This window comes from Mauremys reevesii, linkage group 12 (assembly GCF_016161935.1).
Source record: "Mauremys reevesii isolate NIE-2019 linkage group 12, ASM1616193v1, whole genome shotgun sequence".
Classification (NCBI taxonomy): Eukaryota; Metazoa; Chordata; order Testudines; family Geoemydidae; genus Mauremys; species Mauremys reevesii.
Window position 1 is genome coordinate 7501057 of NC_052634.1, and position 25851 is coordinate 7526907.

A 25851-nucleotide genomic window follows, 5' to 3' on the forward strand; every position below is an offset into this window, starting at 1 on the left:
AGCTAGCACACTTAATGTGTGTCTGGCATTGTTCCTTCCTTGACGTTGTTCCTCTTTCATTGTTCAACTGCACAGAATATAATTCTCCAAAGCAGCACATGGAAAGTCTGTTCCCCCTGTGAATTCCCCAGACCCTCCTTATAAAGATTTAACTTGCCATTAGTGTGCAGTCCAAATCCAAAATTTCCTAGTGACCAAATCTCCTTCCATTCTGTACAGCTCACTCAAAATGTAGGGTGAATTAATTTAGGTTTTGGGGCAGGGGTTCTGTCTACAACCCTGGTTGTGTAATCAGTATGTTGCCAACAGGTTGCTTTCTTGGCAAACTGATGCCCCCAGTAGGTGGCTAGTGCATGGTCTCAGAAGATGTTGTAAGACCAATTGTTGTGTCATGAAGTAATTATAGCTTGTTTTCTTGACTCTTGATTTCTTTTCTCTCCATTGCCACGAGAGCTGGCTGCCTCCTGTACTTCTCTATTTGTCACAAACGGGAAGTTTAAGAGACAAAGAAATTCTGCAAATGAAACATCTCTGCCCATTAGCCATATCGTAGACCTGGCCCAGCTTCTTCATCATGAAGGGGAAAGGGAGAGGACACACTAACCCAAGGAGTTAGCAGTAATCGATCTTATGCTTTAACAGGGAAACAGCAACAGAATTTCCCCCAGCAGGCCCACTGCCTCACATGAGACACTAAAATACAAAGGGATGCAACCCAGCCACCCCAAGAGAAGCCCAGTATCCTGTCTTCCAATAGTGGCCAGTGCCACTATATCCAATGGCTCACCCTTGTCCTATGCTTATTGACACCCCCAAAGAATTCTGGTAGATTGGTGAGGCATGATTTCCCTTTACAAAAGCCATGCTGATTCTTCCCCAACGTATCTATGTGTTCTGGTAATTGTGTTCTTTAATATAGTTTTAACTAATTTGCCTGGTACCAGAGTTAGCCTTACCAGCCTGTAATTGCCAGGATTGCCTCTGGAACCTTTTTTTAAAAATTGGTGTCACATTAGCTATCCACAAATCATCTGGTACAGAGGCTAATTAAAGCAATAGGTTACATACCACAGTTGGTAATTCTGCAATTTCATATTTGAGTTCCTTCAGAACTCTTGGGTGAATACTATCTGGTCCTGGTGACTTATTTCTGTTTAATTTATCAATTTGTTCCAAAACTTCCTCTACTGACACCTCAGTCTGGGACAGTTCCTCAGATTTGTTACAAAAAAATAATGTCTCAGGTGTGGGAATCTCCCTCATATCCTCAGCCATAAAGACCTATGCAACAAATTCATTTAGCTTCTCCACAGTGACCTTGTCTTCCTTGAGTGCTCCTTCAGCACCTCAATTGTCCAGTGGCCTCACCAATTGTTTGGCAGGCTTCCTGCTTCTGATGTATTTAACAAAATTGCTGTTTTGAAGGATGCCTTTTTGTCTCTAACTGCTTCCCTTACTCTGTTGTTTAGCTGTGGTGGCATTTTTTTGTCCTCTTACTTTTTTTTAAAGAAAATTACTGTTTGGGGTATACATATAGTTAGTCTGTATTATCGTATTTTTTAAAAGTTTCCATACGGCTTGCAGGCGTTTCACTCTTGTTACTGTTCCCTTTTTTTTTTGAACTACACAAAAGTGAGGAGGCTAATAACATGTAAATTAAAAATAAGTCAAATGCTCCTGTGGTGGGTTTCTTTGGTATTTTCCCCCCTACAAAGATGTTGCATTTAGTTACATCATGGTGGTTATTACTGAGCAGTTCAGCTATATTCACCTCTTGGATCAGATACTGTGGGTCACTTAGGACTAAATCAGGAATTACCTCTCCTCTTCCAGGTTCCAGGGAAAGCTGTTCCAAGAAGCAGCCATTATTAATGTCTAGAAATATTATCTCTTGATCACATCCTGAGGTGCCGTGCTCATAGACAGAGTTGAAATCCTCCCTTATAATTGGGTTTTCTGTTTTTGTAGCCTCTCTCATCTCCTTCAGTATTTCACAGTCACTGTCACCGCTGTATATTCCTACTGCTACACTCTTATTATTGAAGCGTGATATTTCTGTCCCTAGAGATTCTGTGGTACTGTTTGATTCATTTAAGATTTTTACTATATTTGACTCTGTGCTTTCTTTCACACACAGTGCCACTCCCCCACCAGCATGATCTCTTCTGTTGTTCCTACATATTTTTGCACTGGTTGTGATGGTGACACCAGGGATCCAAACGGGGGTTGTGCTGGTGACAGCGGGGATCCGAACAGGGGTTGCATTGGTTGTGAAGTGACCACGCTGTTTGTTTGCCTTTTCGGTTGTAAACAAAACACTCCCGGCAAAAAATCCCTCCGGAACCCTGCTGCGGCTCTCTCCTCCCATCCCTAGAGAAACCTCCCCAGGCAAACTCGCACCAGAGCTGGTGCCAGCACTATGCAAAGCAGCCACATACCTGCTGGCTGCCAGGTGAACCAGGGAGAGGAGTTGGCTGTTTGCCTGAAGTGTTACTGATAGCCGACCATGATTATTCCTTCCAACCTGAGCACCCTCAAAGTGAGAGTTGGGGGAAGTACTCTGAGGGTGGGAGGAGATGTTCTCAAAGCACGATAGCCCCTTGTTTCAGTACCGGGTGCTTTCCCAGCTTGGCACACACCCTCATCATATAAGAGGGCTGGACTCACTCTGCCAGTTCAGATCTTGCTTGGAAATGAAGGGTTCCAGCTTTAGAGCAGAACACCAGGCTTGAGAGGTTTAGGTTCCTTCAGAATCTGGCAGAGGACCAAGAGTAGGGTAATCAGATGTCCCGATTTCATCAGATGTCCTGATATTTGGGGCTTTTTCTTATATGGGCTCATATTACCCCTCCCCCACCCCCATCCTGATTTTTCACACTTGCTGTCTGGTCACCCTAACCAAGCCCCAGGCTCTGAGCTGATCTAAACCAGGGGAGCACCACTGAAGCTGATGGAGCAGTGGGTGTTTGACGGCAGTTGAGGATCTGACTCGTTCGTGTGCTTTTCTTTCTGGTTGCCTGATGCTGGACAAGACTAGATTTCAAACAAGGATCCTTATTGCTTGTGCAGCATGTTCCTCTCATGAGGTTGAAGAGGATACTACAATCGCGCAAGCCTGTGTAGATCAAAACTAGATAGAAACATGGATTTATATGATTAGTTCTTGGGAAATCATTGGCTTAAATAAATGGAGGAAAGACTTTTTTTTGCCTAACCTCAAACTTATTTTCAAAGGAGCCAAAAGGAGTTAGGCACCCAATGCCCATTGACATTCCCATTGGGTGCCTAATCCCCTTAGGCTCCTTTTGAAAATCCCAGCCCAGATGTTTTGTAAAGCCTCACCCCCTCTCCCAGCTAGTGTCTTTTTTATAGTGAGATAACTGAGTCCAAGAGCCTGTAAAGACCTTGAAGGAGCAGAACAGAAAGGGACAGGTAGTGGCCAGGCAGACACAGCTGCCTGTGTTTGGCGGGAAAGAGCAGAAGGAGGAAGGTGGGAAGCTGAGCATGGTGGCACCTATGGATTAGACATGAGCCTTCGTTGGAAAATTTGGATCCAGGATCTGAACTCTCTCAAGTTTGGGATTCTACTATGGGAGGTTTGGCTCAAGCCATTGTAGAGATTGTCTGTCTGAAAATTCACGTCCAGGTTTGGAGTCCAAATTCCAATGAACTCAGGGATGGAGGGGGAGGGGGTAAGATGTTGATCATCCAGGGAAAATGAGAGAAGGCCTGTGCTGTATCTTCGGGTTGGATCCTGTCTGATTCCCCTTGCTTTTGCCTAGCTGCCTTTGAATCAAGGAGTCGCCTTTTTAGCACAACCCCACAACACCTTCCATCCCCTTAGATCTCCTGTAATTACTCAGGGCCACAGATTCCCTCAAGAATTGCAGGTGAACAGCCTCATCACCGGTTTGCCAGCCTCTCCCACAGCTTCTCTGCGCTTGCTTCCTGGTTGTTGGATAGCCAGGGATTAGGGAACACCCTCCCTCGGTAACCTCTAAGGATGCTGCTTGCGCCAAGCCACACCTCCGTTGAGCTTCCCCGTGACAGCACAGTAGGGGCATCACCCGGGGAGAGCTGGTTCTATTTATTTTCAGTAAAGATTTGATACCTTCGGGGACCATTGAGTTGTGCAACAGCCACCTTTGTAACCGCCTGATCTTATTTTCATTGTCTCCATCCTGCTGCCCCATCTCCCTGCCTTTGTTCGTCACACTCACTTGGTGCATCTTGTCCTGCACTGAACTGTGTGCTTGTCGGGGAAAGGAGCGGGTCTTCGTGTATGTTTGTACAGGGCCGAGCACAACGAGGCCCGGTGGGGGCTCTAGGCACTATAGCAACACCAAGATTCATTTTTGTTCTTCTCGTTGTAGGAAATGAACGAAATGGGCTGGACTTTAACAGACAGGTAAGATCTCCCAAACATTCCTCTCCTTTTGCAAGGCAGGTCATTGCATTTGCTGATCTCGTTGGGTCCCCAGGAACTGTCCATCTTGAGTCAGGATGACTGATGCTGCTTCTCCGTGTTGGCCTTTCTAGTCCATAGTCCATTTGTTGATTTAAGATTTTGTTTAAATCCATATGAACTTCTTTTTTTTTTTTTTTAAATCACACTATGAAAGGGATTTTTGTTCCATTGGGGGAGAATCCAGCCTCAGCTCCAGGGTGCCACAGATGTTCTATTGTGTGTGACATTGTCGCCCTCCGCCCAGAGCATACGTGTCTGGGTGCACGGGGCCGATGCACCTGACTGTGAGGGACAGGCATGGTGAGGGTGATTTGAGTTCTGGCAGTGCCTGGGTCAACACTATTATTTTCCTGGGATGGGGACCTGAAAAGCCACAGATTCTCCTGCCCATTTCCCTTTGCAAGATAACAGGGGGCAGGGACATCAGACAAACATGGACGGCCCTTACATTTTAAAAGCTCTGTTTCCAGATAGAAGTGAATTATTCTGGACATGAGTGAGTCTCAAGAACTGTCCCCTTCGCAGCCTCCCCTGGACTCTTCCCTGCCACTGTGTTGTAATCAATGTTAGGTTTCTGGTTATGGTATCTGCTAGGGCTGTTGAGCTATTAAAAAAAATTAATCGCGATTAATCACACTGTTAGTAATAAAATGCCATTTATTTAAATATTTTTGGATGTTCTCTAGCTTTTCAAATATAGAGATTTCAATTACAACACAGAATACAAAGTGTACAGTGCTCACTTTATATTTATTTTTATTACTAATATTTGCACTGTAAAAAAAACAAAAAGAAATAGTATTTTTCAATTCACCTAATACAAGCACGGTAGTTCATGACAATTGAACTTACAAATGTAGAATTATGTACACACAAAAAACTGCCTTCAAAACTAAAAGTGTCAAACTTTAGAGCCTACAAGTCCACTTAGTCCTACTTCAGCCAATCACTTAGACAAATAAGTTTGGTTACAATTTGCAGGAGATAATGCTGCCCACTTCTTGTTTACAATATCACCTGAAAGTGAGAACAGGTGTTCTTCACATGGCACTGTTGTAGCTAGTGTCACAAGATATTTACATGCCAGATGCACTAAAGAATCATATGTCCCTTTATGCTTCAACCACCATTCCAGAGGACATGCGTCCAAGCTGATGACGGGTTCTGCTGGATAACAATCCAAAGCAGAGCGGACCGACGCATGTTCATTTTCATCATCTGAGTCAGATGCCACCAGCAGAAGGTTGATTTTCTTTTTTGGTGGTTCAGGTTCTACAGTTTCCACATCGGAGTGTTACTTTTTAAGACTTCTGAAAGCATGCGCCACACCTCCTCCCTCTCAGATTTTGGAAGGCACTTCAGGTTCTTAAACCTTGGGTCAAGTGCCATAGCTATCCTGAGAAATCTCACATTGATACCTTCTTTCCATTTTGTCAAATGTGCAGTGCAAGTGTTCTTAAAACAAACAATATGTGCTGGGTCATCATCCGAGACTGCTATAACATGAAATATGTGGCAGAATGCGGGTAAAACAGAGCAGGGGACATACAATTCTCCCCCAATTTGTTCAGTCACAAATTTAATTAACGCCGTGTGTGGCCGATAAAATAGGCAAGGGGAGACGGTGCCTCTCCTAGTGCAGCCGTCCCTGCTGCCTGACAGTAGGGCTGTGGTGACCCCCCTCCCGCCTCTTCCCTTCCCTGAGGCTCCCAGGGAGTGCTGCTGCTACCCGATCAATCTTCTCCCTCCCTCCTCCTCCACCCTACCCCACTCCCCTTTTGGAGATCCTCGCAGCTGCAGGCCATGTCTCTCCTCCTCACTCCCGCTCCCCGTGGGGCGTGGGTGGGTGTGAGAGAGAGAGAGGATGCAAGTGGCAGGCAGGGGAGTGAGGAGGCATAGGGAGGGGATCCCTGAATAACTTTTACACGGGTGAAAAAGCCTTCCAGAGACCTTGTAGCAGATCACTAAAACTATTAAAGGGCCATTAAAGTGGTAATGAAGCCATTTAACAGGCATTTGCCAACGGCCAGGAAGCCTTTCCCTTTGGCCACATTCCGCTGGCTTTTATATTATAGGAAAATGCGGTGTTTGGGGTTTAAAAAACGTTCCCAAATTCTTGAGCTAGGCGTTTTATTCAAACCCAGTTTAAGTAAAGGCGTCTGGCAGGTAATTCTGCGTAAGAAAGGTGATTAAACTACTGCCCTAATGCAGGCTGTCAATGACGAAGACTTTTTCAAAAGGAGAGATTAGGCTTCGGTTTGGCGCAGGTAGTGTGAAAAGCCATGTCTCTCTATATACAGTATACACCAATCAAACTCCCTACCATGCAGCGGAGAATCCATCTGGCAACTGATCCATAGCTGTTGCCTGTTCAGTTCCCTTAGGGAATGTTGTTAGTGCTTTAAGGTGAAAAGGGGGCAGGGTCTCACGGCGGGGAGGGAGATCAGCAGCAGGGTGAGGAGGCAAGCAGGAGGTGGGTGAGTGGCAGGCGAGTGGGGGCGGAGGTCAGTAGAGGGGGGACTTTACTGGGGAAGTGAAGAGGTGAGCGGCAAGTCAGCAGTGGGAGGGGGAAGGGGCATTGCCTGGGGCGGAGAGGGGATGGAGCATGGGCGGGGCCATGGACAGAAGAGGCAGGACAAGGTGCTTGCCTCCCCCAGGGGAAGCTTCACCCACCATCCATGATTAACACATTACTTTTTTAACGAGTATCAGCAGCCTGGAAGCATGTCCTCTGGAATGGTGGCTGAAGCATGAAGGGGCATACAAATGTTTAGCATGTGTGGCACGTAAATACTTTGCAATGCCAGCTACAAAAGCGCCATGTGAATGCCTGTTCTTACTTTCAGGTGACATTGTAAACAAGAAGCAGACAGCAGTATCTCCCATAAATGTAAACAAAGTTCTTTGTCTTAGCGATTGGCTGAACAAGAAGTAGGACTGAGTGGACTTTAGGCTCTAAAATTTTACATGGTTTTGTTTTTGAGTGCAGTCATGTAACAAAAACATCTACATTTGTAAGCTACGCTTTCATGATAAAGAGATTGCATTACAGTACTTGTATGAGGTGAACTGAAAAATACTATTCTGTTTATCATTTTTACAGTGCAAACACTTATAATAAAAAATAATATAAAGTGAGCACTGTACATTTTGAATTCTGGGTGGGAAAATCAATATATTTGAAAATGTAGAAAAACATCAAAAATATTAAATAAATGTCAATTGGCATTCTGTTGTTTAACAGTGTGATTAATCACAATTACTTTTTTGAGTTAATCACATGAGTGATTAATCAACAGCCCTAGCATCTCCTGCCATGGCATCTCTGATTGTCTGGAGATTTTTGAAGACAGTGTTGAGAAATCCCCTGGAATCTTGAGTCCCAGGTCAAAACCCTCAGGTAAGGCAGGTAGAGTCATCACTTCTTACACCGTAGATCCCAGCTCCTAAAATGCTGTAGGGCCTTCTCCAAAGCTCATTGAAGTCAATGGGAAAGACTCCTACACTGACTTCTGTGGACTCTGGATCAGATCCTCAGAGCCCAAAGGAGGAGGAAGCCTAGAGACAGATGTGGGAGGTGGCAGATTTGTGGTTTAGCTCTGGCCACTAGCCGTAGGGTTGGGAAGGGGAAAGCCATAAGAGGCTGTGGCTATCTCAGGGCTGTCATTAGGGATCTGAGCCGATGTTGCACATGTGAAAATTCATCACCTTGGTGATGGACAGGCTGTTCTGGTCCTTCCCCTTTCCCACTTCACTCTCTGCCCCTCAGGGTTTGCCCTGGTGGTTTCCATCTGAGAAGGTGTGAGAAGGCCATTTATCTGTTTGTTTGCTTTGGCTCCTCTGGGCTTGGGTGGATCAGTCCCTCCCCATCAAAGGTGTCTTAACATGCTCAGTTGTCTTCCATTGGAAAACTGCACTAAAAACAAAAAAGCCTTGTGACTCCAGAACTTACGGCAGGGAACTTCCATGAGCCAAGGGGATCACCTGAGCGGCTCAGAACTAGTCGTAAGGGAAAATTCCATCGAGATAGAAATAGGCAGTGAAAGTACATTGTGCCGGATCTAAAGCCACTTGAAGTCATGGAAAAGCTCTCGTTGATTTCACCAGACTTGGGATCAGACCCAGAGCCTGCTCTGGACCTCATAGGATTGGGCCCTACTGCGTTGAATGATTTACATCAGAAATGCAGACTCAGCAGTGGGCTATTTCCCCATAGACTCCCCAGTGCTGGCCAAGCCATCTAGACAGGATTTCTTTGTAATGAGTTGGGGGGGGGGTGGAAATTGCACATCAGGTCATCACATTCCATATATACTCCTTCCAATATATGGGCATTTATCAGAATGTCGGACAGGTATGCATCATCAATGTTTTCATTAATCTCTCCATCCCGTTTTATTGTGGAATAGTTGATTGTTTTCTTCGTCTCTCAGAGAAGCACAAACACTTGCCAAAATAATACACAGTAGGAAACAAGCCCACAACAGCAAAGTGTCTGGCATAATAGGTTTGATCCTTCCCCAACAGAAGTCAGTTGCAAACAGGGCTGCCGGAACAATTTGGATAGTGGGGGTGCTGAGAGCTGTTGAACCAAACTGTAAACCTTGTATATGATGGAAACCACTTCATATAGGGGGTGTGGCAGTACCCCTAATTCCAGCATCTATGATAGGTGTTGACATTAGTCACGTCTGCTAACATGGTAGAGTCCAGTGTGGTAACAACTAGCTATCTATATATGTGCGTGAATAGCAGATGTGTGCAACCCATGCTAACGAAAGCGTGGCTCTGTGTCCCCCCTAGAACATGTGCAGAATTTTGTAAGTCCTTTATCTCACTAGGTAGAGGCTTGTGCTTTCAGAACCTGAGTTCAATCCCAGTGACAGCCCAGCCGACAGCATTTTACATGTAGATGTGCTGATTTGTGGTAGCCACAGTTGTTATATACAGTTGAAATATCTCTCTGGTGCAGGCGAACCCAATAAGAGCAAGGGCCAGTGTTGCTTCGTCTGTAACTTCTGTGAGTCTCTCCGTTCAGGCTCCATCCATAATTTACTCCAATTTGGAACTGGAGGCCAAGGTTATGTGACATTTTTGTCCAGTCCCACTTAGGTGTGGGGGAGGGATAGCTCAGTGGTTTGAACATTGGCCTGCTAAAGTCAGAGCTGTGAGTTCAATCCTTGAGGGGGCCATTTAGGGAATTGGGGTAAAAATCTGTTTGGGGATTGGTCCTGCTTTGAGCACAGGGTGGGACTAGATGACCTCCTGAGGTCCCTTCCAACCCTGATATTCTGTGGCTCTATGGCTAATCCAATGGCCGCTGAAGTCAGTGAGAGTCTTTCCATTGACTTCAATGGGCATTTGATCAGCCTCTAAAATTATGTCTCTGTTGCCAGTATCCATGAAAAATCAGATGGTGTTTTTTTGGGGGGAGGGGGATGGTTGGTTTTGATTTTGTTTTTACTTAAGATCTTAGTCTATTGTTCAGGATTTCAAACTGGAGCTGAAGAAATCTGGATCTAAACACATCTTGGGGCTGACTTTAACAGCTGCTGTGCTCCCGTCTTCCTCTGGAGCTCTGGGTGCTCATCACTTCTGGAGATGGCAAATCTCACATCATCTAAAACTTCTGATCTCCTCTCTTGGGCAGCCTTAATTCTGGTCTCACCTAACTTTTGAGCCCTTGACTTCACAACCTGAATCACACCCTTTCAAGGTAGTTTTTCATGTGTGTTTATATATGGCGTGAGGAGAGAAAGAGAGACAGCCAGACAGGCAAAGCAGGGGCTTTTTGGTCTGATCCAAAGCCCACGGACACTTGGGGAGTTTTTCCATGCATATGTTGTGGCAGGAGTCCCCGGATAGTGCTGTTATGCATAGTCTTGCAAGCTCTTAGTGTACAGGCGATGTTCAGTCTTTAAATAAATGCTGTATTGTTAATTTTGTGATGGAGACTTTGCGGGGGAGCTGTTGCAAACAGCAAGAGAATTTTCTCTTTGACTTAATCTTTCTGACTAGAGTCAATTCTTGGGGGAAAAATTGCTTTCTGGGGTGTGGCACTGGGGTGTGGGCTGAGACTGGGGATTGCCTGCATGCCACTTTGACCCACCTCTGTTCAAGGACTGGTATGTATTGTGCAAATGTAGTATATAGCGTTAGGCTATATAAATATGTAATACACGCGGTAGATATTATGTTACACCAGGAATGTACCAGACTCCACATCACTGATTTCTCATTCACTGGGAAGCTGACCTGCAGGACCCCAATATCTGCTTGGCAGAGGGGTGACACACAGGTCCCTGAACAGAAAGGAGACTCAGTTTTCCCCCTTCTCCCAGCAGAGGGAACCAAGGGATCTTTCAAGGCAAGTTTAGGGTCTATTGATGGGGTGGCAGGAGACTGAATGGAGCTAGGGTTGAAACGTCTGTTGATACAGCAGTGTGGAGACAATATAGACGTATCAGGGAGTGTGATGTTGGTTTCCTGTCATCCAAGTAGGCAATTCCTGCAGATAAGATGTCACATGTTTAGTACTAATGATGGGTTTGACTCTGTACAAATATAAAGATTATCCCTGCCCAAGGAGATTGCAGTGCAGATGACAGACATGCGGCAGGCACCAGAATGCACTGGAAATCCAGGTCTGGGAATAACTGAGAGCTGTGTTGTTGGTTTATGTTCTCCCCTGTAGTATTGATGAAACACTCCTGATTTGAGGAAGGATGAGCCCGGAGAGAGGGGATAGCTTGGAGCGGTAGCATTGGGAGGGTAGCAACCACTGACTGCTAAAGAGATGTGACCAAAGGGTAGTAAGACCTAACAATAATAATTAGCTCACATCTAGCACTTTTCGTTAGTAGATATCAAAGCATTTTACAAAAAGAGGTCAGTGTCACCCCATTTTACAGATGGGGAAACTGAGGCACAGGAAGGGAAGTGACTTGCCCAAAGTCACTGAGCAGGCCAGTGGTAGGGCTGAGAATAGATCCCAGGTCTCCTAAATCCCAGTCCCATACTCTTATCCACTAGGCCAGGCTGACTGAGGCCATTATGATGATGAGTTGCATTTTCCAAAGCACTCAGGATTGGCCTAACTCTGCTCCCGTGAAAGACAATGGTAAAACATCCCATGACATCTCCAGGAGCAGAGAGAGGCTAGCATGGAGCGCTTTTGAAAATCCCTCCCATAGTTTCTAAAGCAAAGGCTCCTTTAGTGTGAAATTCACCATTGTGCAGAGGGCCTGTGTGCTACTTAAATCCCACTTAACCCCTCAAACTAGGGCAAACTCTCTGCACAGGGGTGAATTTCACCATTATCAAAGTTCCAGTCTTTCAGATGGCAGCTTGATCTGGGAGAGGTGCTTCATATTTGGTGAGGGAGAGTTTGCTGGAATGGAGATTTCACATGCCAGCCATGTCAGGGGAACTTAGATTTTAGAGATTTAAGTGAGTCTCCCGTCAGGTGCCGTTGAGGGAAACGGGTGGGTCTGACACTGATTTTTCTAACGGGAAGGATTTCGGAGCTGATGTTCTGCAACATGTGATCTTCCTTGTTACTGACATTAGATACACAAGGTGGGTGAGGTCATGTCTTTTATTGGGCCAGCTTCTGTTGGTGAAAGACAAAAAGCTTCATCAATAGAAGTTGGTCCGATAAAAGATCTGACCTCACCCACCTTGTCTGTCTAATATCCTGAGGAACACTGTGAATAGCATTGTTACTGACATGGCAGGCTGGGCTAATTCCACCTGAGACCTAAAATTCCTGGTGGCCTTTTTAAAAAAAAATCACTAATAACGCTTTGCCCTTGCATAGTACCTTCCATCCGAGGACCTGACAGCACTTGGCTGGCTAGTGTAGCCCCGGGACACCCCTGAGAGATAGAAGGGAGTATTACCCCCATTTCACAGATGCAGAAACTGAGGCACAGAGACTGATTTTTTTTTTCAGAGGTGCCGTTGAAACTAGTGGCAGTCATGAATATCAGGCCCAAGGTTATACAGAGAGTCTGTGGCAAAGCTGGGAAATGAACTTAGATCTTGTGACTCAGAGCCCTGCTATCTAAGCAGATTAATCTCCTTCCTCCCATAAATCTCTTTGAAGGAGCAAGGTGCTAAACATTTTATTATTAATAATAATAATTTTGCTAGACCTGCGCTTCCCTCCCTTAGGGAGCAGTTCTCATCCTGTTTCATTTCACTTTATCTCTCTCCCCCTCCACCACCCAATATCATGTATTCCCCACATGCCATTTCAGTTCCTCCTTTGCTCTCCCCTGCGGGTATCATCTGAGCTCAGGTTTCACTCTGCCCTCCAGATTTCCATCCCCTCCCCAATTTGCCCTCCTGTCTGGTGTCAGTTCGCATCCTGCTTTCCTCTTCCCTCCAGGTGTCAGCTCAGATTAGACTTTCTCTTCTCCCTCCTTGCCCTGAAGTGTCACCCCCGGACTTAACTTTGCCTTGCCTCCCCGGGACCGCTTTGGAAAACAACTTCATTGGCTCAAAACCAGCTGTACTCTCCACATTTGTATCAACAGACAGAATATGAGCTGAACGCTGGGCTGTCCCTTCCCCTTTGACGTTTCCCCAATTTCCCCTGCACTTGTGCTTCTAGCACTGACCTGTGTCTGTTTGCTGTTCTCCTACAAAATGCAACCCATTGGGGAAAGGATCCAGAGAAAGATCTGGCTTTAGGTATAGGTCCCACTTCTCCTTCTGGCTGTCCATGGGGTGCCTACTGCTCACTCCTTCCATATTCTTTCTTGCCACCACTCCCATACGCGTCTGTGGGTGTTTTGCCTGGGGAGGAAGCGCAGGAGAACGAGGCACCAGATGTCATCACGTGGCTCATCCTTGCCTAGGAGTGATTCTGGCCCAAGCTCAACCTCCAGGATGGAATAAAGTGCTGATCCTCTTGTGCAGAAGGTGTCCTTCATGGTGAACTTCCAATGAGCTGTATCAGCCCCTAAAATTTAAGTTGTTTGTTGAAACTCCCCATGCCACAAACAAGTCTTCAAAATTGGGCCATTCATGCCGTGGGTGCAGGGTTTTTAGCCTGGCCAGAATTCCCAAGAGAATAGCCTTGTCTCACTGCACCTGTTCCCAGCATAGTCACCAAGTTTGTGCCTTCAGGGTGCAAGTCATCTGCTGAAGCTGACGGTAGCTACTCTTAGTCTCTGATTTGGTCCCTTGGCCAGAACCAGAGGCACTAGAGCAAATGCCAAATGCTCTTTTGCAACCTGAATCTAATGTATAACATCATTGGCGTGTAAGAGGCAGAACTGTAGAGCTGGTGAACATCAGGCCTGCTCTGCACTGTTCATTCCCTCTGGGGCACCTGGCACTGGCCACTTTCAGAGACAGGACGCTGGCCTAGATGGCCCATGGGTCTGACCCAGGATAGCCGTTCTAATGGCACCATAGCTGTGTCGCTGTGGCACCTGTAGTATAGACTTTGCCTCAGTTGGCAGCTGCAGCATAGGCCATGGCAGTGCAACCCCAACCCCATTTGCTGGCCCCATAACCGCTGCCTGCTAATTTGATGCAGCCCTGTCCTAGGGGGGGCCCCATTGCCACCAGCAGTGAGACAGGACATTGGTCTAGGTGGCCGCTCTTTCTTCTTGGTGCCTCTCCTGAGACAGCCAAGAAGGACATTCACTGTGGAAGTGGTTTGGGGGACGTGGACACATTGTCCACTTGTGGCTGGAATGAGACCCACCAAACCGCTGGTAACAGCTTATGGTCCTTTTTTACTTGAGTTACCCAAAGACCCAGTATCCCACTGCCCAAACCCTTGAATCTTCAGAAAGCTTCTAGTCACTTCTTACTCTATCCAAACGCATTCAGTGGCACCTAGTCTCCAGTCTAAGGCTGCCCCAGGGAAGGCTCCGTTTCTGGGTATTTTCTATACAGCCACTCCTGTCCCAGGTACTCTGAGCAGGACCCAGCTTTTCAGGAGCTCCTGCTACACACACAAACACATAAGCAAGAGTCCAATCACTCTTCATTCACCAGCAGGTGGATTTGCAGAGTGCATGCAAATTCCTTTCTCCAAGTGGACTCCTGTAATCCTTGAGTAAATATTTTCCAAGCTTGTAGTGGGCTGGCCTTGCTTTAGAAAGCTGTTTGCAGGGACATACCAGTTGTTTGCACAGTAAAAGCTAAGCTCAGAGGCACAGAGGACGCTTATCTAGGGGCTATTTAGATTGCCAGACTCTTTCTAAAGCCCTGAGTTGGATGAACCAAAATGCACAGAAATAGCTCTGCTGGCTCCTAACACCATCGTCACCAGTAATAACACAGCTTTGCAATTCTCTAGGGCCTTTTATCTGAAGATCTCGACACATCGGCAAGTGTTTAATTAATTAAAGGCCTCTCAGCACCCTGGAAAGGAGGGGTGCTACACCCATTTTTCAGAAGGCAAGTCGAGGCACAAAGGGGGCAGGTGCCAGTTTTCAAACAAGGCCTCTAATTTGGGATTCCCGACGACAGACCTGATATTTCAGAGGTGCCAGGCAGTCGGAACTCCCTGTGAAATCAGTGGGAGCTGCACGTGTCTGGCACCTTTGGAAATCAGGCCCAGGGATTGGCTCCAGTTGGGCACCCAAACCAATGAAAGCAACAAGCTTCCATGGAACATTTGTTGCATGGTGATTTAGCCAAGTGAATTTAGTGGCCGATTTGGAAGTAGGTCCCAGGAGCACTGGCTCCAAGCCCCCTCCTCTAATCAGGTTTCACCTGATCATTAGTCTGCACTCCCCGCCCCCGAAATGCAAAGAGAAATGAAGTTGTACGGTAGAGCTGATCTTGCTTTAATTATCTTGCTTGTATGTATTTAAAACAGTCCCTTTGGCTGCTGTTCCCATGTCCTCATTCCTTCTGGCGTTGGGACAGGATTCCTCCCAGCGATGTCAAAACTAGCCTGAGCCAATCACAGAACAGTGTCGAACAGGGACTAGGCCATCCACAGTCACAGGTTCTTGCTGATGCCAAGATCATTTCCTTCTCATGCGGGACATGGCGCGAGGCACCTTGCGGCAGTGGGGGTGGCTAAACCTGGTTCTCACAGCTCATTACACAGATGCCAAGCCGGCGCCGTTCTGCCCACGGTCTGGATGATTGATCTGGGGACGTCAGTGCTGCACAGCGGGTGACACTTTAGACGGTCCCTACCCTGATTGGCAGCCCTAGGGCCAAGGAGGCATTATACAGAACAAACAGAGGAGGCTCATCCCAGCCAGAATGGTCCCTGGAATGAGGAATCTCTCGGGAAATGTTAAAGCACCAAGCCTGGCCCCATTGAGATCAATGGTGGAGTTTTGCCACTGACTTCAGTGGGAGCAGGATTGGATCCAGAGGAGTCCTTTCAAGTGTGCAGCGTAGCATGGAAGAGGTCTGTAGTGGGCGAAATAGACCAAAGGGATTCATGAGGAGAGTCAGGGACACGGCCCAGGAAGGGGGCAGAGGAGAGAAAAGCCAAGATGTGGGCAGGGGCGGAGTTCTGGAGAGCTTTGAAGATGGAGAGCCTGAATTTGAGAAAGGACAGGGAATGGAGGCGGGAGGGCAGTGCTGTGCTGTGGAAAGAGACCCAGGCAGCAGGGCAAGGAATGAAGATAAGCTTGGCTCTGGGCGGCTGGATTTTGGATGAATGGGGAGAGGGGAAAGCCAGGAAGGAATGGGTTGCCAGGGTTCCATGAGGAGAAAACAGTATAAATCAAAATGTAATATTTCAGCGGACGGTTTTCTACACATCTCTGAGTCTCCTGCTGCTCAGTCAACTCAACTGGCTTCATTTTATAAACCACTAGCTTAGCATGTCTGTGGATGTTGGTGGAGAAAGCAGCTTGGCTAACTCCAAGCAATATTGGTCAAGATATAAAATAACTTAGTCAGTTGGAAAGAATATCCTGGCTATGCACAGTTTGTCCTTTGCCATATCTGTGCTCTCCAATACACATCTCCAGATAAAGGCTCTCACAAGCCTCTGTGTGTCTGGGGATATGGTACATTGAAATAAACACAATACCCTTTAATTTAATGATTGTGCACAATTACAATTTATCTGAACACATCTGCCTGAACAGCTTCTGAAGTCAACACAGTCATTCAAACTGTTCATTTTTCATTTGCTCTTTTTTGTTTATTTTTCCTCTTCCTTTTTGTGTTTTTTCCTTTCCTTCCTTCCCCTTCTTCCCCCATTTGTATTGGCCTGTGCTACACATGTTTGTTTGTTTGTGTGTAATTCATTGCTTTGAGGGGACTACTTCTTTTCCTTATTTTTTTTTTTTCCCTGTTCAAAAACAAACCAACACTAAGGAAATTCCATACAAAAATGTGTGTTAATGAAAAGTTATGGGTAACACATTTTAAGGTATAACTTTTGTGTATTTAAAGTTTTGATTCTCACAGCCCCATAAGCTAGCTACATATTAAGGCATAACGATTAACAGCATAGGTTTGATCTTGCACTGTAAGCAATAGTAGATTAGGCCCAGTTTAATAAAACAAAAATAACACAGAGGTGCAATGTGGGCGCATTATGGTTGAGAAGGAAACCAAAACTCATAAATGTCCTGACTTTTAGGATGGATTTTCCCAAAGCATTCAGTAATGGCCTAACTCTGAATGCGCGTTGTGCTGAAAGCCTTTGCAAATCCTGATCCTAAACCTCCTACCAACCCATAACATGGCCACATGTAGAGTTTGAGTGGGGGATTTGCACTGAATGTAGGTTACGTTCCTGACTCTTGACATCTGTTAATTGAGGATAGTATATGGGGATATAGTAATTGCAAAACTATTAATATTATTCCTATTATTTTTACTTCATAGTGCCCCTAAGGGTGGTAGGTACTTCACAGACAAACACATAACAGGCAAGGCATGAAGGTTGGTCTTGTTGTTAAAGCAGCACCTGGGGCGTTGTGTGGTTCGATTCCTATCTCTGTCACAAACTCCCTGAGTGACCATAGCCAACTCACTCAAGGTCAGGTTCTCACACCCTTACTCGGGTTTAGTAGCACTTTACTCTGGGAGCGATTTCAGTGAGACCATCTGTGGAGGGAGGTACTACTCAGTGTGAGTGAGGGAATTAAAATCTGCCCCTTCAGTTCTTTGTGCCTCAGTTCACCATCTGTCAAATGGGAATAATAACGCAACTTGACCTCAACTGGGGTGTTGTGAGGATAAATTTATTAATGATTGTGAGTTGCTGAGATGCAACAGCCTTGTGGGCTAGATAACTAGAAGAGGTCTGTGTCTCAGAGAGTTTACAGTCTAAATTTAAGCTACATAATAAATGTGTGATCTCTCACAGCACCCTGAGGTGGATCCTCCCATAACATTCTCAGCTACCTGAGTACCATTTTGTCTAATGTGTAGTGTATGTAATATGCGGTGTGATTGGCTACACTCATGCAATCTAGGGTGAAACTCTAGTCTGGGTGGTTAGAAGAAGCATCCAGATTGAGGCGGGTGCTCTGTCAAACCCACCCCTTAAAGGGTTCCTAGCTATTGGTAAATACAAACCCACATTGCCAACAGGGGGGTGGGAGGACAATCATATTGCATCAGAAATGTCGAGGAAGAGGAGGTGACTTTGTGTTTTACAAGGAGGAGGACAGAGGGTGTTGAGTTCACCCCATGGAAATGCAACATGCAGTTTATAAGACCAAATGTGGGGCCGGTCTGCCTGCCTAGCAATCTATCCATCTACCTATTACTGACATGGCCTTCATCACTGTAACATCTGAGCTGCTAGCATGCTTTTTTCTAACCGCCTTGCGTGAGCTTGGACTTTCACAGCTTGCAGGATGTCTCCAGGATGTTTTCATGAGGTGAGCCTTTGCCAAATGTTTATAGATCTGTTACAAAACAGATGTGCTCTCTTTTTCTTTTTAACCTTCTCTCTACTGGTAAGGAAGAGTTTGTGCAGTAATTGCAGGCAGGTTGGGAGATGTTCTCTCCATAATTCTGTCTTGTGAAATGTTTATGTAATATCTTCCACCAATGGATTACGCAAGTGAGCCGAACAGCTTTGATCATTTTTCATCACCCGCAATTTGTTTTTTGTTTTGTTTAGGGGGGGCGGGTTCCACCAGGATTGGGTAAGAAACCCATCAGTGGGCTGTCAGAGTGAGCAGACCCACCAGCCAACTAGTGAAGGGACCAGCCAGCCAATGAGGGAAGGGACTTCCTTTAAACCATCTTGCTCTCCATTTGTTTTTCACTTGGGGTCAGAGGCCCCAAAACAAACGATGTCAAGATAGGGAGAACATCTAGATTAGATTTGCAGGAGCAATTCCTTTCCTGCACCCTAGTAATCCTTTAATGCAGTAGCTTCATGTGGTGTATTTATGTCACCCTCTAGTGGATCACCAAGAGGATAATTGCCCTTCCATTTTACTAGCTTTAGGAGATCCCCTTTAGCTCAATTGGTAGATACCAGTGGTTTTGTAGATGAAGGTCTAGAGTTCTAGTCCCTCGTCCCGGTGTGCATGATCTATATATCGATAATAGCTGTTGTTTGTGGCATGTCATTTTGTTTCATTCCCCTGCAGGGGTCTCTCCCTGGGTCGGGGCACAGTGAGTATATTCCTAATAGTTTGCTGTGCAATCTGAAATTGCATTTTTACCGAGGCAGATTGCATCATTTCCCTGAATTTTACATAGGAGAGGAGGAAACCTACCGTCTCCCTGCCACCTTTCTGTTTACTGGTCTCAGTCTAACTTGACCTCCATACAAAGACCCCAGAGAAACTCAGCACAATCTGACCTTTATTTTGCTCTCTAGCTTAAAATCACAATTGCTGAGACACTGACTTTTATCATGGGTCTCCTTTATAGTTCCTGGTTTTTCAGAAAGTCCTAGCTTCTGGAGTCAGGTGATTATGTGAGAATCTCTGCTTTCTTTTTTAAAAAGGTAAAATTCTGACTCTCTTGGTCTGGTGAAAAGGCTTGAAAACATGACCTAGGTGCACTCAGAAACCAGAAGGGGAAAAAAATATATGATTTTAAAAAATCTCATGATAGCAGCCTGACTCTCAGTTGTTGAATGCTTGGGATTGGAAATCCTGTAAAGCTTTCTCTGGATGAACCAAAGATGGAAGGATCTGCATAAACACCCCAAACTTTGTGACTTGGTTACATCCCAAACATACAGTAGTAAACCGATAGGAAGCAGCCAGTATGCAGGGGAGGGCTGGAGTAAATTTGAGTCTAACACTAACAAAATAAGGTGCAATAGAGAAGAGTTGGTTAATTACCCCCAGGGTCCTTTCCATCTTCTCTGGAGAAAGCTGGCGAATTCCAGGAAGTGGGGGACAAAGCTGTTGGTGATGTTGTTTTCTAAAATGGGAACCAGTTGTTGGTTTGTTTTTTGTTTTTTGTTTTTTTCCAAACCCACCTCTTGATCTCACGTTACGTGATGTTGGGATGCAGCTACACACCCTTTTCTTCCTGGAACGCTTCCAAATCATTCCATTTGGCAGCTGTAAAAATTGATCTCAGTTTGGAAATGGCTTGTGGCTCTTGAACGCTCAGCTCTGATCAGGATCAGGCAGGAGAAAGCACCTTGGTCTTCGTGTGGGCATGGTCATTTTTCTCTCGGTGGCCGTTCGGATTCGGATTCCTGAGTCACGTGAGCCACAGACACATGAATCCCTTGGCAATTTGCTGGATCTTTAATTGTAATGATTGCAAGTATGGGTAATATATATTTTTTTAATGTGGTTGTTTCTGGTAAATCTGTCTTCAGGAGGGAAAGAACTTGGAGAGGGTGAAAGGGTTGAAGTGGAGTGATGGGCTCAGAGGAGAGGAGATGATGTATTCATAGGGCCTTTCATTTAATGGTCACCAACTCAAATGCTGCCCAGATTAGTAGTGATCAAAAGTTTTTATCATCTGTCTAGTAGAAGATCACTCCCTCCTGAGAGGTGTAGAATTCTCAGCTGTCTTTGGAAGGGGTTAATATTGCGCAGTAAGCTTTATGCAGTGTATATAGCTACAGCATGTTACCGAAAAGAGATGATGTCATTCTGGGTTTTGTGTAATACACCTTAAATGTGTAAATTAATCTTTACGGGGGTGTGGGGGGGGAGCTTCCTTTCTGTGCTTCAGTTCAGAGTGAGAGAGAGATTGTGTTCTCTCTCATATTTGTTCTTTCTTAGTTGTTTTTCCTCAATCTGTAACAAAAGCCCTCTCGACTGAAAAATGCATGCTTTGCTCATTGTTTGTGGGAAAATCTACGTTGCTTGTCTCTCTCTGCTGGTAGGAGGCTATATTACTCACTCTCTGCACTAGCATCTCAGGATACTGGAGAATGAAAAAGTTTTGTTTCTTCAGTGATCTTGGATTGTGTCATTAACTACCGCTGGTAGCAAGATCCGTCCCAGATTCTAAGAGAGAGTCTACAACCCCGAGCCAAAGCATCGGGTTTTTGTGGCATTGGGGAAAAATTAGACCTGGATCAGGACTGTCACTTGAAAGGACCCAAACTAGAACCCCAGATCCAAGCACCCTCAAACATGGGGAAGGTTTGGCTTTGGAGCAGAATTTTGCCACTTGGATCCATCTCAAGAAAAGACCTTTTCGATGAGGCCAAAAAGTTCTCTCTGCTCCCTACAAATGCAGGATACAGTCCTGCCAGTTGAGGATGAGCAAGGCCCTAACCTGATGTTGCACCTAGTCCACTCAGCCTGCCACGGTGATGTGTGAGCATTCCTTTGTTCTCCAAAATCCTATTGTCCATCCCATGGGGGCACCAGGTCCCAGTGACAAATTACACCCAATGCAACAAGCAACAACAGGTTTTGCCTTGTTTTGGAGCAGAAGGAATAAAAAGTAATTTGGAGACCAAAGCACCGAACAAACTCAAAGCTCCCGTTCTGATCCTTGGTGAATTTTTCCTGTCTCCGAAATCTGGATTTGAGTCTTGCCTGGACTCAGGCAAGTGGTTCCAGGGCTGACTCCAATACAGTGTGCAAAATGCTACTCACCTGCTTGGCTCTGGGCAAATGACTCTTTTCCTTTACTAGGCAAGTCAAATAGCATTTGTTTGCCCATTATCACCAGTGGTGAAGTGTGGGCAAGTAGATTTAGTGCCGGGGCTGGTGAACTTTCAAGGCTGGCAGCCACTCCTAAATGGTGCTGGTTTTCATGTGCTTTAATCGTACCACCACCTGTTCTTCTCTTCTCTGTTCCCTGCACCCTCATGGCCACCTCTGCAGGGAGATGCGCTGTAGCCAGAAATGCAGTGGAGTGCAGCTGAAGCAGCTCCTAAAAAGGGCATTAGCGACTTAGTCAGCCCACCAATATCTATGCATTACCTGTTGTTATAATACTTTGGTTTCTGGTGCTTTTCTTCCAAAACGTTTCAGGGCCTCGGTTCACCAGACCACTTAAGCACGTGTTTGACTCGAAGCAGCACTGAAGTCAGCGGGACTTAAATGATTTAATTAGAGGGCTTTTAATTAAGGACACCTCACCTCTCCCCGTGGCGAAGTGGGTCAGTAGACTTATGCCCACTTTGCAGGCGGGGACACTGAAGCAGAGTGGGGAAGTGACTTGTCCAAATGCACAGAGGTTGCTGCAAAGCCAGGGATGGAACCCAGGAATCCTGACTCTCATTACTAGACTTCACTGTTGGTGTGATGCCGAGCACAGGTACAATAGAGAGGATCTTCCCCAGGTGCCCCAAACTCCAAGCTTGCTAACTTCCAGACTCTTCCACCTTCCTCTGACTCCATATCATCTGTGCAGGCTTCCTGCTGATACAACTGCTCTCCTCTCCCCTGCAGATTAAAACAGAAGACCTCAGTGATTCCTTGCAATCTCCGGTACAGCCCAGATCAGGCCACCTAGGACAAGGATCATCAATGATGCCTGGAAGCCAAATCACTGGGGTAAGTGGCTTAGCAGCCTCAAGAACGCCAGGAGTCCTTTGTGGCACTGGTTCTGGAGCACTCATTGCTTGAAAGCCACTTTAAAAAGGTGCTCGTATGGCAATGGAGAAGGCTTCCAGAGTCAGACACTGTGAAGCCTGATTCAATTTGCTTTGCGAAGGTCAGGTTCACCCCTAGAGTCACTCAACTGACTTTTGTCGAGTTACACCAGAGACAAAATGTGTTCCTTGGGGGAGATTTTTCGAAGGCCCAAATAGCAGTTAGGCACCTAACTCCCATTAACTTCCAATGGGAGTTAGATGCCCAAACGCTATTTGTGCCTTTTAAAATCTCTTCCCTTATGTTTGCACCTAAGATGAAAGGGTGAAATTCACCCCTGAGCAAAGCCCTTGCCCAAGGCGTAGGCACCACTTATGGTCCCACAATGCTTCAAAACAGGGGCCAGGTTTTAGAGCTCATCACACTGGGTGCTTGTTGGCTGCTGAGCTCCTTGGAAATTCTGACCCCAACTGTGGGTGCCAAGGACTTGGTTATCTGACCCTATGGGCTTAGCTGGTGAATAGACCTTGTGAATTTCACCCCAAGTCCAGCCTCCTGTCTGTAAAGTCAGACAAGGAATCAGAGCTGGGACCCATGGTGGTATAATCAGGAAATGTTGCGATTGAGGAATTTGTAGGAACTACAAAGATTTTTGCCTCCACTTTCCTCAGTCAGAGCCCTTGGTGGGGGGCTGGGAGTTCTCACCTGCCAGGCAGCATCAAGCAAGAACATCTTTTAGGATCAGGTGGACGTACTTAACACAGTCCTGGGCCTCACTCCTTCCCAGATTCTCTAGAGAGCCAGTCGGGAAATGAGGATTTGGTTTCCATGCAAAATTGAATTTTTTGTTTGTTTATTTTTACTTAATTTTTTTCTGACCTTTTCTGAGTTGTTGTCAAAAACCTGAAACGCTCCCCCTGCCCCAATGATTTTTTTTAAGTGTTTGGGGTTTTTTTTTATGGCAACTGAAAACCAAAATGTTTCACTTTTAAATTGAAAAATGTCACTAGACAAAAAAGAGAGAAATTGACAGTTTGGGAGTTTGCTTTTTTGACAAAAAAAAAAAAAAATGGAAAAATTCCACTTAAGCAAAAAGCCAGTGTTGGAAAAGGTTTGGGTGAAACATGTGGGAGCTGCTCTAGTTCTGTGGCGCTCAGGCGGGGGGTGGGGGGGAGGTTGCCTGAGTTGCAGTCTATGGTGGTTGAAGGCAGAAACGGGGGCAGGGAGGGTAGAGGAGGTGTTTAAGTGCTACTTACAGCAGGGGGGGAAAGGGTGAGTGCTGTGTGCAGGGCAGATGCATCTGATCTGCATTGTCTCTTCGTTAGGATATGAGTTCTCTTCACACCCTGCAGCAGCTTGTGCTGGTGCCCGGTCCTATGCAATCGGTTCCTCAGTTCCTGCTCTCTCAGGCCCAGGCTGGGCAACAAGGTAATAGCCCTCGTGCTCACTAGAATCATTAATACAGTGTCCTTGATACAGGTGGAGTCACAGGCAGGTACGTGGAGTGATTCAAGAGCCAACCCACCCCCGACCCTTGACTAGATGGGCTGGTGAGATCCAGGGCCAGGCACTGATCTCTCAGTGGCATCGATCCACTGGTGTCAGGAGAGTCACTCCAGATCTAGGCCATGGTGACCAAGAGTGGAAACTGGTTCACTGTCTTGCTCCCGTTGTTACTGACCATGCCTCTCTGTATTGCCAAAGCTTTTCCCATCGCTCTCTCTCCTGCATTGCAGCGCCCTCCCCTGTTGTACCTGAAGCCACCCCAAAGCCCTGACACCAGGCAGCTGCTCCAACCAAAATGCAAACTAAACTAAACCACTGGGTGATGGAATTCTCCTCTCTCCGCTACGCAGCTGGGGAGATGCTCCCACAGCTGCACTTCCATGCAGCAGTAGCGCCACCAAGGGGCTGTGTGCACTGATCTCAGGCATGCCTCAGAGAAATGCCTCTCTCCGTTGAAATTCAGCAGTGCATCTGGTTGGGTTAGTCTCAGGCAGGATGACATGGAAACACCCAGGAGCCCCATCTTTATGGGGAACCTGCTCTAGCTTCCAACTTTGATATATTCCTTTTTAGAGGTAAGCTTTTAAAAAATAGATGTGCATTACAATGGCTTGGGCCAGTGTTGATCATGGAAGGACGAATGTGGATCCCGAGGCTACCATCTGATCTACGTAGATGGAGCCTCATACCCATGCTGAGTAACTTTTGACTTCAGTGATCATAAAGGCTCCCTTGCATGGACCGATTGCAGGATTTGGGCCACAGATACACGAAAACACACGATCCTAGAGTGTGACAGTGTATAAACTCTGGATGAAAATTATTTCAATTTGTCTAGACTGAGAGGACAATCTGTCTAGCGCTGATGGCTCTTGACCCATTGTCGCTGCCAAGTGCTACTGAGTAATATATAAAAAAACGACTTACTGTACATTTAACAATCTACTAAACTAATAATCCTGAACGGGTAGGATCGGAATAATCTATCACTGAACCGTTTGCTCTCAGTACCAACGCACTCGTGTGTGACAGGAAACGCATTGTGCTGGAAAGCAGCACTGAGTGTAAATGTGAGAAAAGTATGGAAGATTTCTTGGGTCCTGATATGTTGGACTCATACGTTCATACAACTGATGGCCAGAAGGGGCCATTATGATTATCTATTCGGACCCCCTCCATAATACAGGACGGAGGATTTCGCCCAGTGATTTCTGAATCAAGGCCTTAACTTTAACTCCCTGACAAGTCTGCATCCCTGGTACAATTACAAGCTTTTATTTTTCTGGGGTTGTTGGGGGGAAGGGATGTGTTTTGCTTTTACAACAATAGTGAATAAACCTTGACCTGTGAATAAACCTGAAGACATGCACAATCAGAGCCAAGCAGATTATTCTTTCTATGGTGTCATTTTATAAATCTAAATGTTAAGCACCTGATTTAAATTCCAGGAAGACAGTCAATACAGTGAGTCTCCTCCAGTTTCCGGAAGCCACAGAGCTTTGTCTTATGAATTAGTTAAGGTTGTTAAAGCACCGTGGAGGTAATAAGCATGGTAAAAGAGCTAAGTACTGCTATCCTCATCATCTGATTTCTGCGAGACAGTATTATGATTTATGCAGAGCCCAAAATGAGCCAGGTGCTTTAATAGGCAAAGAAAAGACCAGGTCTCTGTCCAAAGGAGCTATTGTATTAATCTCAATGGTCAAAAGAGTTCAAGGTGTCCTAAACTCTTTCACTGTCAGATATTTAAAAGAGTGATACAAAGGTTGGGGGGATTTTCTACAGAGATCCTGGTTTACTCCGTCTCTTGGCAAGCACCCAAAAGCTTTCCTCCTGAAAGATTCTTTTGAAAGTTTATTGACCAAACACAAGAAAGAACAGGAAATCAAAACAAACATTTATACTGACATTGAAATTAAGTCATTATTTGAAACA

The 25851-nt window shown here is 45.8% G+C and overlaps 1 protein-coding gene across 2 annotated transcripts in view; it reads left to right on the forward strand.

The window, feature by feature from the left end:
• Positions 1–25851, forward strand: part of POU2F3 (POU class 2 homeobox 3) — a 64618-nt gene that overhangs the window by 22576 nt on the left and 16191 nt on the right. For both annotated transcript variants that reach the window (XM_039496540.1, XM_039496541.1), the window contains 3 exons: positions 4374–4408; positions 22267–22371; positions 23736–23838. In XM_039496540.1, coding sequence (XP_039352474.1) covers positions 4374–4408; positions 22267–22371; positions 23736–23838 — 243 coding nt within the window. The remainder of the gene's footprint in view (positions 1–4373; positions 4409–22266; positions 22372–23735; positions 23839–25851) is intronic.